At 40.2% G+C, this 16261-nt stretch overlaps 1 protein-coding gene across 2 annotated transcripts in view; it reads left to right on the top strand.

The window, feature by feature from the left end:
* The first annotated feature begins 7967 nt into the window (after positions 1 to 7967).
* Positions 7968 to 16261, top strand: part of STK38 (serine/threonine kinase 38) — a 28238-nt gene continuing 19944 nt past the window's right edge. The window contains exons 1-2 of one of the 2 annotated variants that reach the window (XM_061632443.1): positions 7968 to 8261; positions 10025 to 10160. In XM_061632443.1, coding sequence (XP_061488427.1) covers positions 10030 to 10160 — 131 coding nt within the window. In that variant the 5' untranslated portion in view covers positions 7968 to 8261; positions 10025 to 10029. Of the gene's footprint in view, positions 8262 to 8494; positions 8660 to 10024; positions 10161 to 16261 lie in introns of those variants that run through there. The other variant, XM_061632442.1, reaches the window with a different exon arrangement.

Here is a 16261-nt window from a genome sequence, read left to right as displayed (position 1 = left end):
TTTTAGCATCTCTTGCTAACCTCAGCTCATTCTCAGCTTTAGCCTTCCTGATGCCATCCCTACAATTCTGTGCTATCTGTCTGTTTTTGTGGTCTGGCCTTCCTTGCACTTCCTGTATGTGTCCTTTTTTGTTTTCAGGTCATCTCTAAGCTTTTTGTGAAGCGACATTGGCTCCTTCTGCCATCTTCACAATTTCTTCTTCTTGGAATTGTTTGCCATTGTGCCTTTAGAAATTCCTGTTTTAGAAACTCCCACCCATCTTGGACTCCTTTTCTCATTAGGGTCACTTGCCATGGAACCTTGCTTACCATTGTTCTATTAAAATCAGCTTTCCTGAAGTCCAGGGTATGCATATGGCTATTCTCAGCTTTCGCTTCCTTTAAAATCAAGAACTCAAAGCACAGTATGCTCACTTTCCCCCAGAGTTCCCATAGCTGCCACTTCATCTCTATTGGTTAGAATCAAGTCAAGGATAGCTGATCTTCTAGTTGCATCTGTTATGTCTGTTCAGATCTTGTAAGTTCAGGTCTGTGGCTTCCTTTATGGAATCAATCCATCTCTTGTTTGGCCTTCCTTTTTTTCTACTCCCTTCTGTTTTTCCCAGCACTATTGTCTTTTCTAGTGACTCATGTCTTCTCATTATGTGTCCAAAGTATGATAACCTCAGTTTCATCATTTTATGTTGTAATGATAGTTCTGGTTTAATTTGTTCTAACACCCAATTATTTGTCTTTTTCGCAGTCCATGGTATCCGCAAAGCTCTCCTCCAATACCACATTTCAAATGAGTTGATTTTTCTTTTACCCGCTTTTTTCACTGTCCAACTTTCACATCCATACATAGAGATCGGGAATACTATGGTCTGAATGATCCTGACTTTAGTGTTCAGTGATACATCTTGGCATTTGAGGACCTTTTCTACATGGATAGAACGACCAATAAAATAACCTCAACTAGCCATGAAAATTGTGAAACACTGATAAGCTTGTACAGCCATGTACCTTTTCATACATTAGATAAAAGTCAGTCATGTATCTATCAGCATTGTTAACGTTTATTGAATTTTAGGTTTCCCAGTTTAAAACACAATCCTCCTAAAAGTTCAGCATGTAAGTCCTATTTGAAGCACATCTAAGGTTTGCTGGATTATGATTTGGGAAAACTGGGGTGTGTGTGTGTAACTTTGAAAAGAGATAGTAAAATAAGAAATATCTATTTCAGGAAGTTCAGGAAGAGAAAATATTAAGATCCTATGCATGTTTTACTGGGCAGATTCCACTGAATTCAGTGAAACATACTCCAAAATAAGCATGCATAGAATTGCAGCCTTACAGTCCAATCCTATACATGTAAGCCCCGCTGAGTTCAATGGAACATACATTAAGGTAGTGTGTGAAGGACTGCAGCCTTAAAATAATTACAGATAAAGATAGAGGAGGAGCTATGAGACAGTGATTGGGATGACAATATCATCAGAGGCTTTTGGGACTGCCAACTTTCCAACTCTATTCTAGAAAAAAAAATGCAGGCTTCAGACCTTTGAAGGCTCAGCAGTGGTCTATGTACTTCCAGTTCAGATCCCAGGAATATTGTGTATTGCTTGGGCAAGGAGCTGGATGGCACCAGATAGTTCAACAAGGTTGAACGCTGGCCCGTTCTGTACTTAGTTTCCTCATCTCTAAAAGTCTAGATAATTTAATTTATGAGCTACGCTGGGAGTGATTTCTCCCTTCACTTTGAATGCATTTCTGCTTCTTCTTAACAATGCTTTTTCACATTTCAGTAAAAGAGCAGTGACGGAACACCAGCTGCTGAATGATAGAGGGAAGGCCCTTCAAGGGTTAAAGCGACTGATGTGGCTCCACAATGCCATGGGTGGAGTACATACAGCCAGTGGCAGAGACATATCCCAGGCACATTTTATGTGGACCTCACCGAAGAACCAAGACTTTTCTGACCTCTATGATAGCACAGGCAGGGACGAGTCGCCAGACATGATGAAACAACTGCTGCCGGGTGTGCTGGAGAAGGAGTCACCATTTGCTGTACTTAGAAAAACAAATGTGTTGCAGTATTTAAAGAATGTAAAGGATAGTCAGGACCTGCAAGATCTTTCCAACTTATTTCAAGTTGGAGATGAAGATGGCAAAAGCAATCTCAGCACTCAGACATAGATCTCTTGACCAAACCTATTGGTCTGTCTGTTACTTGAGATATACACTGGAGTCTTGAGGGAGAGCAAAAGCAAAGATGACCAACAAAGAAAATGTGTGTTTGTGCCATTTACTACTCCTTGGTGTTGTTAAAAGACAGCCTCATTAAAGGCCTGAATGTTTCCTGCTTCCTCTGATCAGAGGCCAGTGAAAGAGAATGTACAGGGCTCAGAATTTCCCCCCTATTTATTTATTATTTGATTTATACCCCGCCCTTCCTCCCAGCAGGAGCCCAGGGCAGCATAAATAGACAGCACAAACATTCTGTAACTGCTAGAAATATTGCCAGGGACTACACAGTAATTATTTTCACTACTGCACTATTTTTTACATTTGATGAATAATGTTATTGATAGATTTATGTATTCTGACTCCGAGTATGCTTGCAGGTTCCGCCAGGGTGCATGGGAAGTATGGACTCCTTGTCTCCTATGCTTATTTTCTGTTCCACCTGCCTCCTATACGACATAACTAACCTGAGGTCCGTTGTATCCATTTTTTCCTATTCTCCTTTAGCAATGTAGTTTCAGTTAAACCATGTGCCTGGCTAACTAACAAAATAGTTAGCTGGCAGGTTAATTACAATACTCTATAATTGATTGTTCACATGAAAATGTATACCTCTAAATACACATCAATGGCTCTTTGGGCATATTTATGTGGTCTCCCTAGTGCAGATACAATGCTTTTTATAACAAGATTGGAATCCTATGCAAACGAGAATAAGCCTCATTGAATACCATGGGACTTAATTTTGAGTAAACTGGAACAGGCTGCAATAGTTCTGACCTAACCAGTTTCCAAAGGTAATCAAGTGAAAGGTAATCATGCCACAGCCTACCATGCTCATTTAGTTGAAAAGCCCAGCTATACCTATTTTAAATTGTAAAAACTTTCTGGCTTAACTTTGAAGATGTGAAATTAGAAGCAACAAGTACAAGTAACTGGTTAAATGTTTAAATAAAATATGTCAGATAATATAAAATGTGGTACGAGTAAGCTGAGCTACCACTTTTCAGAGTTGGGAAAAGGTTATATCAGAAGAGTTCCTGAGTCTACTGGAACTATATGTGACTAGTCCCAATAGACTCAAAAACTCTTCTGAGTTCCTAGTCCCATGAAGTTTGACTTTTTTTTTCTTGCTGTATTGTCAGGAACAAAGATCTAATATGGCATGAAGTGCTGGAGGGACAGAGGTGCAGCTTGTACATCTTAAACCTCAAACAGTGTGATAACTTAGTTTCCAATCCCATATTTCAGATCTAAACTAATTCAGGAAAATAAATATATACAAATATATACACTACGTTCAAGATCAAAGGCCCTCCTCCAGGTGCCTACTCCGAGGGAAGCTCGGAGAATGGCAACAAGGGAGAGGGCCTTCTCAGTGGTGGCCCCCAAATTATTGAATGATCTCGCTGATGAGGTGTCCCTGGCGCCAACACTGTTGTCTTTCGGCGCCAGGTCAAGACTTTCCTCTTCTCCCAGGCATTTTAGCATGTGTTCTATATTGTTTTAAATTTTTAAATTGTGTTTTAAATTGTTTTTTAAAAGATGTATTTTAAATTGTATTTGTTTTTAGTTATTGTAAACCGCCCAGACAGCTTCGGCTATGGGGCGGTATACAAGGTCAATAAATAAATAAATAAAACATATTATTCTAAATGCAATTACTAATAAGTAAACCCCATCAAACACAGTAGGACTTACTCCCAAGTAAACAAGTACAAGGTTGCGGCATTAAAATGTTTTATTTTGAGAAGAGAAAATATACAAAGCGACCTTCATACATTCCAAAGGAGTAATAAATGGCACAAACATATTTTGTCATTCATATTTAATAATAATGTATCTAATATGTCTGAGTAAAGTAACATCTACAAGAGCTAAAATACATGTATTTTAAAAGCAGTATTGCTAGAGCTTTGTTATTTAGGCCACTAAAAATATAAGATTTTCAGTTCTTTAAATGTAATGCTCAAACTCTTTTAAAATAATCTTTTGATAATAATTAAATGTTGATAGATAAACATTGTCCATCTCATACAGTAATCTACTTTAAATAAACCCTCCATCCTCTGTGTCATGGAATATATTAATATGTATGTTTTTTGCATGGAATATATAAAAATGTTGTACTTCATTAGTGGTAACAGTTCAGCCCTCTTGCGTTGGCTGACTTGAGGTATGTTTGCTTCTTACCTGTTACAAGCACATACACCATACACAGGTGTCACCACTAAGAATCAGCTACAAGTATCCAGGCTGTTTACTACTACTGTTACTATTAATTACCCACCCTTCATCCAGAGGTCCCAGGGCAAGTTACAACAATTTTAAAACACATAATTAAAACAGTTAAAAACATCATAGAAAAAAGGTGGGTCCTAAAAATATACATCTCATGTGTCGAAGACCAGGGTAAAGAGGTGGGTCTTCAGCATTCGCTGAAAGTTATGCAGTGAAGCTGCCAAAAGCACCTCAGTGGGGAGGGAATTCCACAGCTTAGGGGATGCCACGGAGAATGCCCTCCCCTGGGCCACCACTCCCCGAGCTTCCAAGGGTGGCGGAACTACCAAAAGTGCCCCCGCTGCTGATCTCAACACCAAAGAGGGTCTGTAGGAAAGGAGGCAGTCTTTCAGATAATTGGGACCTAAGTCATTTAGGGCTTTAAATACTTCAACTGTACTTCTTCAATTCACGCATATTAATGACTAGTGGCCAGAGGTTCTTCATAGGGTAAGTATCTACAGATTAGGGCCTACATCATATATCAAGTCTTCTAGTAGTTGGACAAATCCTCCCATTGTCCAGAGAGTCCCTTCCTCGAGTATCCCTCTCAGAAGGAAGATCATCAGGACAGAGCTGAAGTAAGCTATTGTCCTTTGTTCTTCCATAAATGCCAGCTCATGTCCTAAAGAACTGCATGATTTTTTAATTCTACAGGGGTGGACAAGTTAATCTCTTGCAGAGAAAAACAGAATCCTGTGGCACATTACAAACACATTTATTTTGGCATAGGTTTCTGGGGACTAGAGCCCACTGCATCTGCTCTACTCCACAAAAGAATATGCCAGATAAAGCAGCCATATGTTGTTTCCTATGGTGCCACAAAACAAGTGATAATTTGTAAACATTTTGGGTATGATCTGATAAAAACCATGAGTGTCACTGTTTTTATTTCTGTGCATTTCTAATAACTGGAAAGGTGGAGAAAGGCCAAATGCACACCTTTGCTGTTGAAATTATTAGGAGGTAGACAGATTTCTCTCTCTCGTTAAAGGCCAATAACTCTGATCTTTTGAAATTAATAATCACCAACAGTACAATCTTTATGTGACTTTTGGATTGTGATAAACGCTTGTGATAATAAATAAACCTCCATGCCTGCCTGCTTTCCATATAAAATTTATTTATTTAAAATATTTCTATCCCACCCTTCTACCCTAAAATAGGGCACTCTGAGCAGCTCACAATAAAATCATACACAACAGATCACAAAAAATATTAAAATAGACAAAATACAGTTAAGAAATCTAAGGGAGTGATATTCAAAGGGGACTAAAGAGGTAAAACTAAAAAAAGAGGAAAATCAAATCGGTTTCAGGGTATACCTTCAGTCCGTCCCAAAGGCTCTCCAGAACAAGACGGTTTTCAAATGTTTCCAAAACACCAGCAGGGAGGGAGCAGAACGGTGTTCTTGGGGGAGGGTATTCCAGAGCTTGGGGGCCATAGCTCAAAAGGCTCTCTCCCATGTGCCTGTCACTGTTAACATATTTCACTTGAGGCACACACAGGAGACCAGAGGCAGCTGATCTTAAATCATGGGTAGGTACATTTACGTGTAAGCATTCCCTCAGGTACATTGGTCTAAGATCATTTAAAGCTTTAAAGGTTAAAACCAGCACTTTGAATTGGCCCCAGAACCAAATTGGGAACCAGTGGAGTTGATAAAACATAGGTTGATATGATCCCCATGCCGTGATCCAGTTAACATTCTGGCTGCTGCATTTTGAACTGCAATTTCCAAACAATTTTCAGAGGCAGCCCGACATAAGAGTACATTATAGTAATCAAGCCTCAATGTCACCAATGCATGTATCAAGTGTGGCTAAGGCAATCACTTCCAGGAACAAGCACAGCTGGCAAACCACTTTGAGCTGGCCAAAAGCACTCCTGGCTAACGCAGCCACCTGGTATTCAAGCAGCAGGGAGTATTCCCAAACTGCCAACCTGCTCCTTCAAGCTGAGTGCAACCCCGTGCAGAATAGGTTACAACCCTATCCCTGGTGCAGCTTTCCCCTTGACCAGCAACACTTCTGTCTTGTCTGGATTAAGTTTGTTTTTCAGCCCATATCCAGCCTTTCACAGCCTCCAGGCACAGGTTTAGGATAAGCACTCCCACCCTGCAATCAGAGAAGAATTCTGTGTCACCAGCATATTGATGACATTGTACTCCCACTCTCCAATGGCCTCTTCCAGCAGTTTCATTATACAGCCACGATAGTGGCTGTATACTATAGTCAGTGTGGATTTTTCACATTCGACAATGATAAATCAAAAATACCCCCCATGCCATTCTGATACTTCCCATAAGCTCATTTCAAAACAAAACCTTACAAAACGTATAGTTCTGAACTCAAACGCTTGCTTAACAAGCCTCTCAATTTTCATGGCGATACACAAAACAGTCAGAGAGAATCGAGAGTTCAAAGTGTAAAAAGAGAAAAAAACAGACCCCTTTTGGACTTTTTTCTGTCAGAGTTCTCAGAATCTGTTGAAATTCATTAAAAATCAGCCATTTTCACAGAATACTTGTAATCCTATTACTGACCTTGCCCCATATTCTGACCTTCATGTTCTGCAATTTAAAAGTTAAAAAAATGCCTGGCTGATTTTTAATTAATGTAAGAAATTTAGCATTGAACTGAATGATAATGTCAGGCATGCTCAGTAAGAACCAATTGTCAGTGTTCTAAAAGCGAGACTCAAAGCTGCTGGGCTCCTACTACCCTGGTGCATTCACTGTCGCTGCCCGATTTCCCTGCTTTTTAAACGTTGATAGAAATATGCGTTGGCTATAGGTACATTCTTAAACCGCAAGGGTGTTTTTTTTGCCTATTAGTGATTACATATATTAAAAAGCATGGAAGACAGAATGGAACCCATAGACCAGGGGGTTGAGCAGTAGTCTCAGTACTACTTTCTGGGACCTGTCCTCCAGGTAGGACCATAAAACGGTCTGATGCCTAGAGTAGGTCATCCATCAGTCGGGTGACCAAGGCAGTCTCAGTCCCATGACCAGGCTGGAAGCTTCGATTCAGCCTTAAAACACTTAAAGTTGGAGTTAGTATGCACGCTTAACTAAGTCCAGACTAAGTCTCATTGAGCTGAGATTTTCTTCCTGAGTAAACGCGCCCAGGATCAGGCTAAACGGCTGCTGTCCAAAACACCCACACAGCCCGATCCTAAGCTTGGTAAGGATTGCAGCCTCAACAAGGAGGAAGCCCCACTGACTTCTAAGTATGCACAGTAAACCTACCATCGTACTCACATCAACTTGAGAACAAACACCAATGAAAGGGGGGGGTTACTTCCGCGTAAGGGTAAGGCTGAGCGGTTCGTGTTGCTGCACGGGAAATAGTTACCGACTTCCTCATAGGCTGAAGCACCGACTACAACACGCACTTTGGGGCTTGCTCGCTGGAGCAGAAAGTAGTTGGTACATGCGCGGAACCAGAGGCTAGGCAAAGTGATACAGCCCCGCCTCCTCGGGCTACCAGCGAGAAACGGAGTATCAGCTTCGCCTCGCCCCTAAAGAGGGTGGCGCCACGGCTGAGAGAGCTTTTGCGCATGCGGATTATGCCAGAGTTTCTAGTCGGCGCTTGTCCCGCCGCGGGCTCCAGGATTTTTTTGGGAGGAGAAGAAGGAGGAGGGGCGGGGTTAGGCCTCTGGGAGCTACTTTTTCTCTCGTGTGTTGCCGCTGGGAAGGAATTGGACTGTGAGGCTTCTCAGTACTACTCCCTACCCCGGTAGAAGGGGGGACTGGTAAGTGATTCTCTCCTTGGTCTGTTCCTCGCCCGGACTTTCCCTCTAGAATTTGTTCTATTCGCCCCCCCCGCAAAAGTCCCGCCTCCTCAGGCTGAGCCCCCTTCTCTGGTTCCTACAGCACTCTGGCCTCCATCCTTCCCCGCCCCCTTCTCAGGCTTCCCCCGCCCCCTCCTACCAGGTAGTTAGTCTTGTCACCTCCACGCGCGCGGGGGGAGGGTAAAGTTGCCTGTTCCTCCTCTGAGCCTGTGACTAGCCCCCCCCCTCCGATTTTCAGTGTGGCGCGTGGCCTCCCCCGGCTCTTCCTTTCCTTCTCGGCAAACACCTGCTTATCCCCTGTTCCTTCTCCTCATAACATCTTATGTGGAAAATGGACCTCATGCTTTTTATTTTCTTTGGTCAGAAGTGAGACTTACTGACTTTAGTGGAATTGTTTTCAAGCAAATCTGCATACGATTGTAGCCGTCCTCCTTCAGCCTCTCCTGTGATTATAGTCATTTAGTCTGCACAGGAGAAGACTGCTTTGAATTCACATAGTGACATTGTGGGGTTTTTTTGGGGGGGGTGTTATTTTTAAATTGGAAAGCTCAACTAGTGAAAAGAAGCAGCAGTTGCTCAGCATGGCAAAAAGATATGGTGTAAAACTTTTCTTGAAGGGAGTGCACTGTGACATGGTTGCATTCAAAAGGCCATGCAAGCAGAGTACACGCTTTTAAACAATGCTAGTTAAAGGATTCTTTAAGTTAGATTTTGTCTGGTTAATTTGATGAGAAATACTGATGAAATTGGGAAGATTTTGAAAGCAGCTACCATTTGCTTTAGTTTTTGACAATTGTAAGTGCTAGCTGGTTATAGGTTGGCTAGTTGCACTGTGAAGAAAATAGGCACAGGAACTTTGTCATTAAAAGAAAAATACTTATTGGGCTGCAATTTGTGCACACTTGCTTGGAAGTAAACCCCATTGATATTATTGCTACTTAAATCCAAGTAAACCTGAACAATGTTGCGTTAACTACTACTATTGCATTAATTAGACTAATAGAGTTGGATTATAGATAATCTATAATTATATATAATCTATAATCCACCCCTTGCTGATGTAGGGAATCTGCTATTCCTGTACCTCTGTTAGGTAGCCATCCAGCCTGTGCTTAAAAATATCTAACAAAGGAAGGAGAATCTACCACCTTCTGAGTCGGTCTGTTCCACCGTTGAGCAAGTCATACGGTCAGGAAATTCCTCCTAAAGTTTAATCAAAATTCCCTTTCTTGTAACTTCTGGAGCAGCGGAAAACAAATTTGCTCAATCTGTGTGACAGCCCTTCAAATTTTTGAAGATGCCTATATGTTGCCTCTTAATCAATAGAAGCAAGTTCCACTGAAATAAATATGGCTTGTGCTGTATTTGTAAATAGTTTTACATTGGAATAACTTGCTTTGTTTAAACCATGTTGGTAGAATTGTAAATGATCAGGAATGAAAATATGAGAGACTTGATACACAACCTGAAAATATCATTTGGAGATGTAATACCACATTTCTTTCCTCCTAGATCATAACTTATATACAAAAAACAGGAAGTCTGACTTGTACAATTATTTTGCAACACTGTGGCTTGTTCTTTATAGCTTCCAGTTTGGTCATACTGTATTTTGCAAAGCTTTTGTTTGTTGTTAATCTGGCTCCCTCCTTTATATTTAAATAATCGTATAGTGTAGAATTCTTGCTTCAAGGTTTATGTTCACAAATATGTTTCTCTCTCAGGAACCATGGCCATGACTGGCCCAGCACCTTGCTCATCTATGAGCAACCATACTAAGGAGCGAGTTACAATGACAAAAGTGACATTAGAAAACTTCTACAGTAATCTCATTGCACAGCATGAAGAACGGGAAATGAGGTAAAAATCCCAACTGCATGAAAATGGAACTAGTGCCATTTTCTTAACCTCAAGATTTAAGAACAATGGGTGCCCCAGATACAGTGATCTTTTTATCCTGCAAGACAGCTTTTGTAGCTCATTTCGATATATAAAAAGCCTTAAAATATTGTAATATGATATTTCTCAGTGGCCGCACTGTCCTCTAGTTGTGCATTTCTAAAAAGGCCATTTGTTGCAGATGCTTCATGCAAACTAGTAAAAGTGTTTTCTTGGAATAAAATTTGTTTTTCTCTCTTTGATTTAATATTTTCTTCTGATTCAGTGTGTCCAATATAAACAGAGTTTGCACTTGGCTCTGTTGAGTGCTATAATCAAAACCAGCCTCTCGAAACACATTTTATTGCCTCCTGGACTTTATTACCTTCTAAATCTTGTATTTTGTATTTCTTAATTTTATGAGCTGCTTCCTGCCACAAGTAGTGGTTTAAATTTTTAAAAATACATTACAACATTGTTCCAGTTTAGATATATTTATTTTGCTTGAAATATTTAATAAATATCCCACTCTTCAATCTGGAAGAATGGTTGTATTTAATTTTTTTGTAAGCCATTTTAACAAAACAGTAGAATATAGCAAATTAATGCAATAAAAATAAAGAAGCAGCATGTTCTATGTTAAAATGGAATTTAAAACAAATAGGTCAAGAAAGATTTAAAAATCTTGGGAAATTAAAAGGTCTTCATCCAGTGTCAAACAGACATCAGACTTTGTGCTAGGTGAGCTTGTTTGAGGAAACTGTTCCAAAGCTGGGCACCACAATGAATAGGTCCTGTCTCTGGTTAGTATTTGCTTCACCTCTGAAGGAGGAGGAGCTTAGAGAAGGGTCTCTACGGAGGATCTTATTACTCTCTCTCTCTTCATGTGGAAGGATTTTTATGGTACCCAGGTTCTAAGTCAGCCTTTCCCAACTAGTGGGCCATCAGATGTTGTTGGACCACAACTCCCATCAGCCTCAGCCAGCATTGCCAGTGGTCAGGAAAGATGGGAATTGTGGTCCAACAACATCTGGTGGCCCACTAGTTGGGAAAGGCTGTTCTAAGTCATATAGATTAGATGTCACTTTTCATTCTTTTAACTATGGTTAAGAGAGTTGGAGCAACAGTGTGCACTCATGCCAACTCAGCCCTTCCTTCCATTATTAAGCAAGGTGTGGCCTGACATCTGCATTGTCTGTAACCAATTCACTAGATTCAGCTGTGACTAGGGTTTGGAAACACACACTGGAAGTCAGCTAACCATAGTTAGGAGATCCTTAGTGTTAAGCATACACCAGATAGTAGTATCAAAAACATTAAACGTTGTGTAATCCATTGATAGAGTTGAATAACTGCAGTTGAATAACTCCAATAAGAAACTTAATGTGGTGTGCTATAGATAATGGTCAATGGCTCTAGAATTCTGTTCAAGAAAATCCCAAATTGCATGTTGGGAATAGGTATGTGAAATGGACAAACTTGCACCTATCTAATTTACAAGATGTACATTTTGTAAAAAAATATTTGTATACTGCTTTTTATTCAAAAATGCTACAGTGGTTCACAAATTAAAACAGGCAACTAACAAAATAATCTGTAAACAAATCTAAAACAATAAATGAATGCTAAAAGCATTTCAAATGCTTTTGAAATTTTAAAAACATTTTGAAAAACACAGCAGGGAGGAGTCTGTATGGCTCTCTCTTGGAAGAGAGCTCTAAAACATCTGGGCTACTACTGAGAAGGCCTGTCCCCCGTGGATGCTAGTCCAACCTCCACAAAAGACTAAATTTGGAGCAGGATATTTTCAGAAGGTCTTGAGTAGGAACAGGCTTGTACAGGAGATGTTCTCTGAAATTGTCAAGACCCAAGCAATATAAAAGTTTCAAGGCAAGAATATAAAACCATAAAATTTGTTAAACATTAAAAAATACAATTAACACAGATTTTAAAAACTTAAAGGATCAGATCATAAGACTAAACTTATTTAAAAGGCTTGGGTGAACAAAACGTTCTTCACCTGGCTCTGGAAAGAAATATAAGGATGGTGCCCAACAAATCCCTTTGGGAATTTATTTAATGCATTTTTTTACCCTGCCTTTTAGGAAAACTTTTCATACAAGTTGTCTAGCAAAACCAAACATAGTTGAGCAATATATTGGATGGTAAAATTAAAACAGAATTATGCCATCACAATAAATAATTAAATAGCATTAGACAGCCCATTAAAAACATAAAATCACAAAACAGAGTGGCAGCACAGTAATAGAAGCCTGATTAAAATGCTTAAAGTTATGAAAAGGCAACAGTAAACAGATAAGATTTTAATGTCCACTTAAAGGCCTGCAAAGATTGAACCTGTTGAATCCCAACAAGAACAGAGATCCCCAAATGTGGGGTCACTGTCAAAAAAGGCCTCTTCCTATTAGTTTCCCATCTCACTTCATTTGAAAGGGAAACTTCAAGCAATGTGTCTGAAGATGGTCTTAAGGTTATGGCTGAAAGCTTATGAGGCTTGTTGGATCAGTAATAGGGAAAGCTTTTCTGAAAGACAGCTTGTCTGCTGTGCTAGTCTTTCACTCCAACATCCAGTCACATGAGATTTGTTAGGATATGCTGCCCAATCACATTGTATAGTAGTGAAATGTGCATGACTGCTGCTCTCTAGAATATGCCCCAGAATTCTCTTACAAGATGTAAGGATTCCTTGAAGACAAGTTGATATGGAAAGGGTACCCTAAAGGATTCTATTGAAATTTATTGCCTTCGAACAGTTTTCTTTACATGCCTTACTGAAGTGCACCAGATTCACTCCCTTCTATAGTCTTCTTAAATTATCCAGCTTCTTTTTATACAGCCATGAGAGGGGCTGTATACTATAGCTAGTATGGATTTTTCACATTCCGCACTGTTAAATTGAAATACCCTTCCATAACATTCTGCTGCTTCCAATAAGCTCATTCAAAATGAAACCTTACAAAACTTATACTCCTGAATTCAGAAATGCTTACTAAACAGCCCCCTGAGTTTTCATGCTGGTACACAAAACACTCAGAGAGAATCTAGAGTTCAAAGTGTAAAACAAGAGAAAAAAATCCAGAACCCTGTTGGACTTTTTGACAGTGGTCTCATAATTTGTTGAAATTAATTAAAAATCAACCGTGTATACTGAGTACCTGTAACCCTATTACTGACCTTGCCCCATACACTGACCTTCATCTTCTGCAGTTTAAAAGTTAAAAAAATGCATGGCTGATTTTTAATTAATTTAAGAAATTTAACATTGAAGTCTATTTCAGCGCCTAGCATGCTCAGTAAGAACCGTCAGTGTTCTAAAAGCAAGACTCAGAGCTGTTTAGCTTGGCTAATCAGGGAGCCACACCCACGCCAGACCTTTATTTCACTTTAGATAGTCCTGGCTTCCACCAAAGAATCCTGGGAAGTGTAGCTTGTGAAGGGTGCTGAGAGTTGTTGGGAGACTCCTATTCCCCTGACAGAGCTCCAGTGGCCAGAATGGTTTAACAGTCAGTCCCTCTTCTGGGGATTGCAGCTCAGTAAAATAAAGGTCTGGTGTGGATGTGGCCAGGGACAGCTTTGGTTTAAATTTGGGTGGGAGGTTACATGTGCCTGCTGTAGAATAAAAAGGTGGGGGAGACCCTGAAAAACTATGTTTGTTCACAATGTTTTCCTTTTGGAAAGGAAAGGGGCTTTCCCTCTGCCCAGTGACTACCCACATAATCTATTCTCCCCTCCCTCCCCACCCCTATCCTTCCTCCCCTTCCCCAGGTCATTTTCACCTGTCCTAAGCATGATGGTACAGGAGTAAATCCCATTGAACTCAAAAAGCATACAAATGATCAAAGCTGCCCTTCCCTCCTCCTCCCTCCTATTCCCTTCCTTTGCCCCTTCCCTTGCCTGTCCCTCCCCTCCTCTTCCCCTTCCAATCCCTTCCCTCTCCCTGTGGTCAATTTCACCTATCCTAAGCATGATTGTAGGGGAGTTAATACCATTGAACTCAATAAGCATACAAATGATCAATCCATTCTCAGCAAACTTTCACAGGATCCCATTTCTTACCTCCCGGATTAAAAAGCAGAGAAATTCACCAATAGGCAAAAATCCCTTGTGGTTCAAGAACGTACCTATAGCCAACAGATATTTCTATCAAACTTTTAAAAGCAGGGAAACTGGGCAGCTATAGTGAATGCACCAGGGGAACAGGAGACCTGACCTCTCTGAGATATTGTACTGCCGTACAAATTTGTCAAACTGCAAACACAATTTGGGTTGGTCTTTCACAGTCCAATCCACTTCCTGTGTAGCTTAGAAAAAGTTGGTGACATGCCTCTGAGCATACGGTGAGTGGTTGCAACACCTGCAATCAGCCCAACTAACAGAAACAAGACATGTGCTGTGCTGATCTTGTTTTAGCAAAGAGGAAGCAACAACATTAAGACAGTTGGTACAGTTCAGATAGTCACTTTAAGTTTGTTTCATTTACTTTGCAATTTTAGTGAAGTGTCCTATAGTAAATCAATTTGTTTTGCTTCTGTTTCTGTGAATATGTGAAGGACAGCAACACTTTGCAAAAATTCCCAAAACAATTGTGGAATAATGGCACTGACTGTTCTGCAGAATAGTCTCCAATGGACATGAGGAGTGTCTCAGTTTGCACAAGATAAAACAGTGGGAGGTGAAATATATTCTAGCAAAATTCTAGGTGTGCTCTATGTTTTTAATTGACCATGCCCACCTTTCCTTGAGTGGAGTGGTGTAAGCATAGCAGGCTGAAAACATGCATCTTGGGGAGGCCAAGTTTGTTTTTTCCAGCAGTTAGATTCATTGCTTAAGTAGCTACATATTGTAATCAGTCTGATTCAAACTGCAATTTCAGATTCAACTGTTAATGCACCCAAAATAGAAATAGAACATAACCTCCAGTTTGAAACACAAAAGGCTGTCTTCACCATCGTATGACATCGACCAATAAAAAGGCTTTGAAATTAGTAAAAATAAATTTGAGAGAAATATAATTTTCTTGGTTAGATTCTCTATAGAAACAGTAGTAACACAAAATGTAATTGTGTTGGCAGATGTGTAGGGCTGCCCACCTGATGTCAGGTGGTTGAAAATTCAGGCCACAGTAGCAGGCAGAGGCTTATCTCTGATTTTAGCACTGTAGTGGGAGATAAGGGAAATACTGCTTGCTAATTAACAGTTTACTGTCAAAGAGCAGGAAGAGACTTATTTCTGATCATAGCGCTACAATTGGGAATGAGGAAGCCCTTCTCTGGAATCTTAATGGTTAGATGAGTGATAACAGATCTTCGTGCCTGATGTCATATGACATCTGGCAACTGACAGGTGAGCATGGTTTGCCCCAAATGGCCTTGCAGGTCAGATTTATAGGCCTGGTGGGCCTAATTAGGCACACAGGCCAGAGGTTTCCCACTGCTGAAATAAGGATTGATAAGAAGTATGCAGAATAGCTTCAGGTTTTTAAATTGACAGATTGGTTAGAATTGGAGAAGAAACTGGGAATTCTTTTCATAGAAATGGAAGCATTTACTTTATAGTCTGAGAAGCTCTGATGCCGTTGTGTTGTGTACCATGGATTGGATCTGAGATTGGCTGTGATGATGTGGCCTCAGCTATAGCTTTTGCTAGCTGTCTCCTGTGAGCTCTTTTCCACCACAGCCACAACTTGACTAGGGCAGCAAGATTTTTGGTGGTTGACCTAAACCAGGTCTTGATACCTTCCAAAAATTATCCATACTACAATCACTGTGTTTGTACATCCTTTTTATTATAAATGATCTCTGTGGTGGTTCATGTCCATTTTATGCCCTTTCTGGGTAAAAGACAAATGACTTGATTTGTATGTAACAAATGCAAAAGAAAGTTTATGATTTGAGCAAATTTCTTGTTCATTTTGTAGAAGCTTAAGCAGAAGCAGTGTGTTTATCTTGATCAGTGTGTATATTGAGAAATAGAGCCATGGAATCCAGAGTTCCAATTCTTGACAGCTTTACCTTGTCCTGAAATCATATGCATGCACAGATGATCTTACGGAGACCCTCTCA

This window comes from Rhineura floridana, chromosome 6 (assembly GCF_030035675.1).
Source record: "Rhineura floridana isolate rRhiFlo1 chromosome 6, rRhiFlo1.hap2, whole genome shotgun sequence".
Lineage (NCBI taxonomy): Eukaryota > Metazoa > Chordata > Lepidosauria > Squamata > Rhineuridae > Rhineura > Rhineura floridana.
Note: the sequence above shows the minus strand (reverse complement) of the source record. Positions and strands in the feature narration are given on the sequence as shown.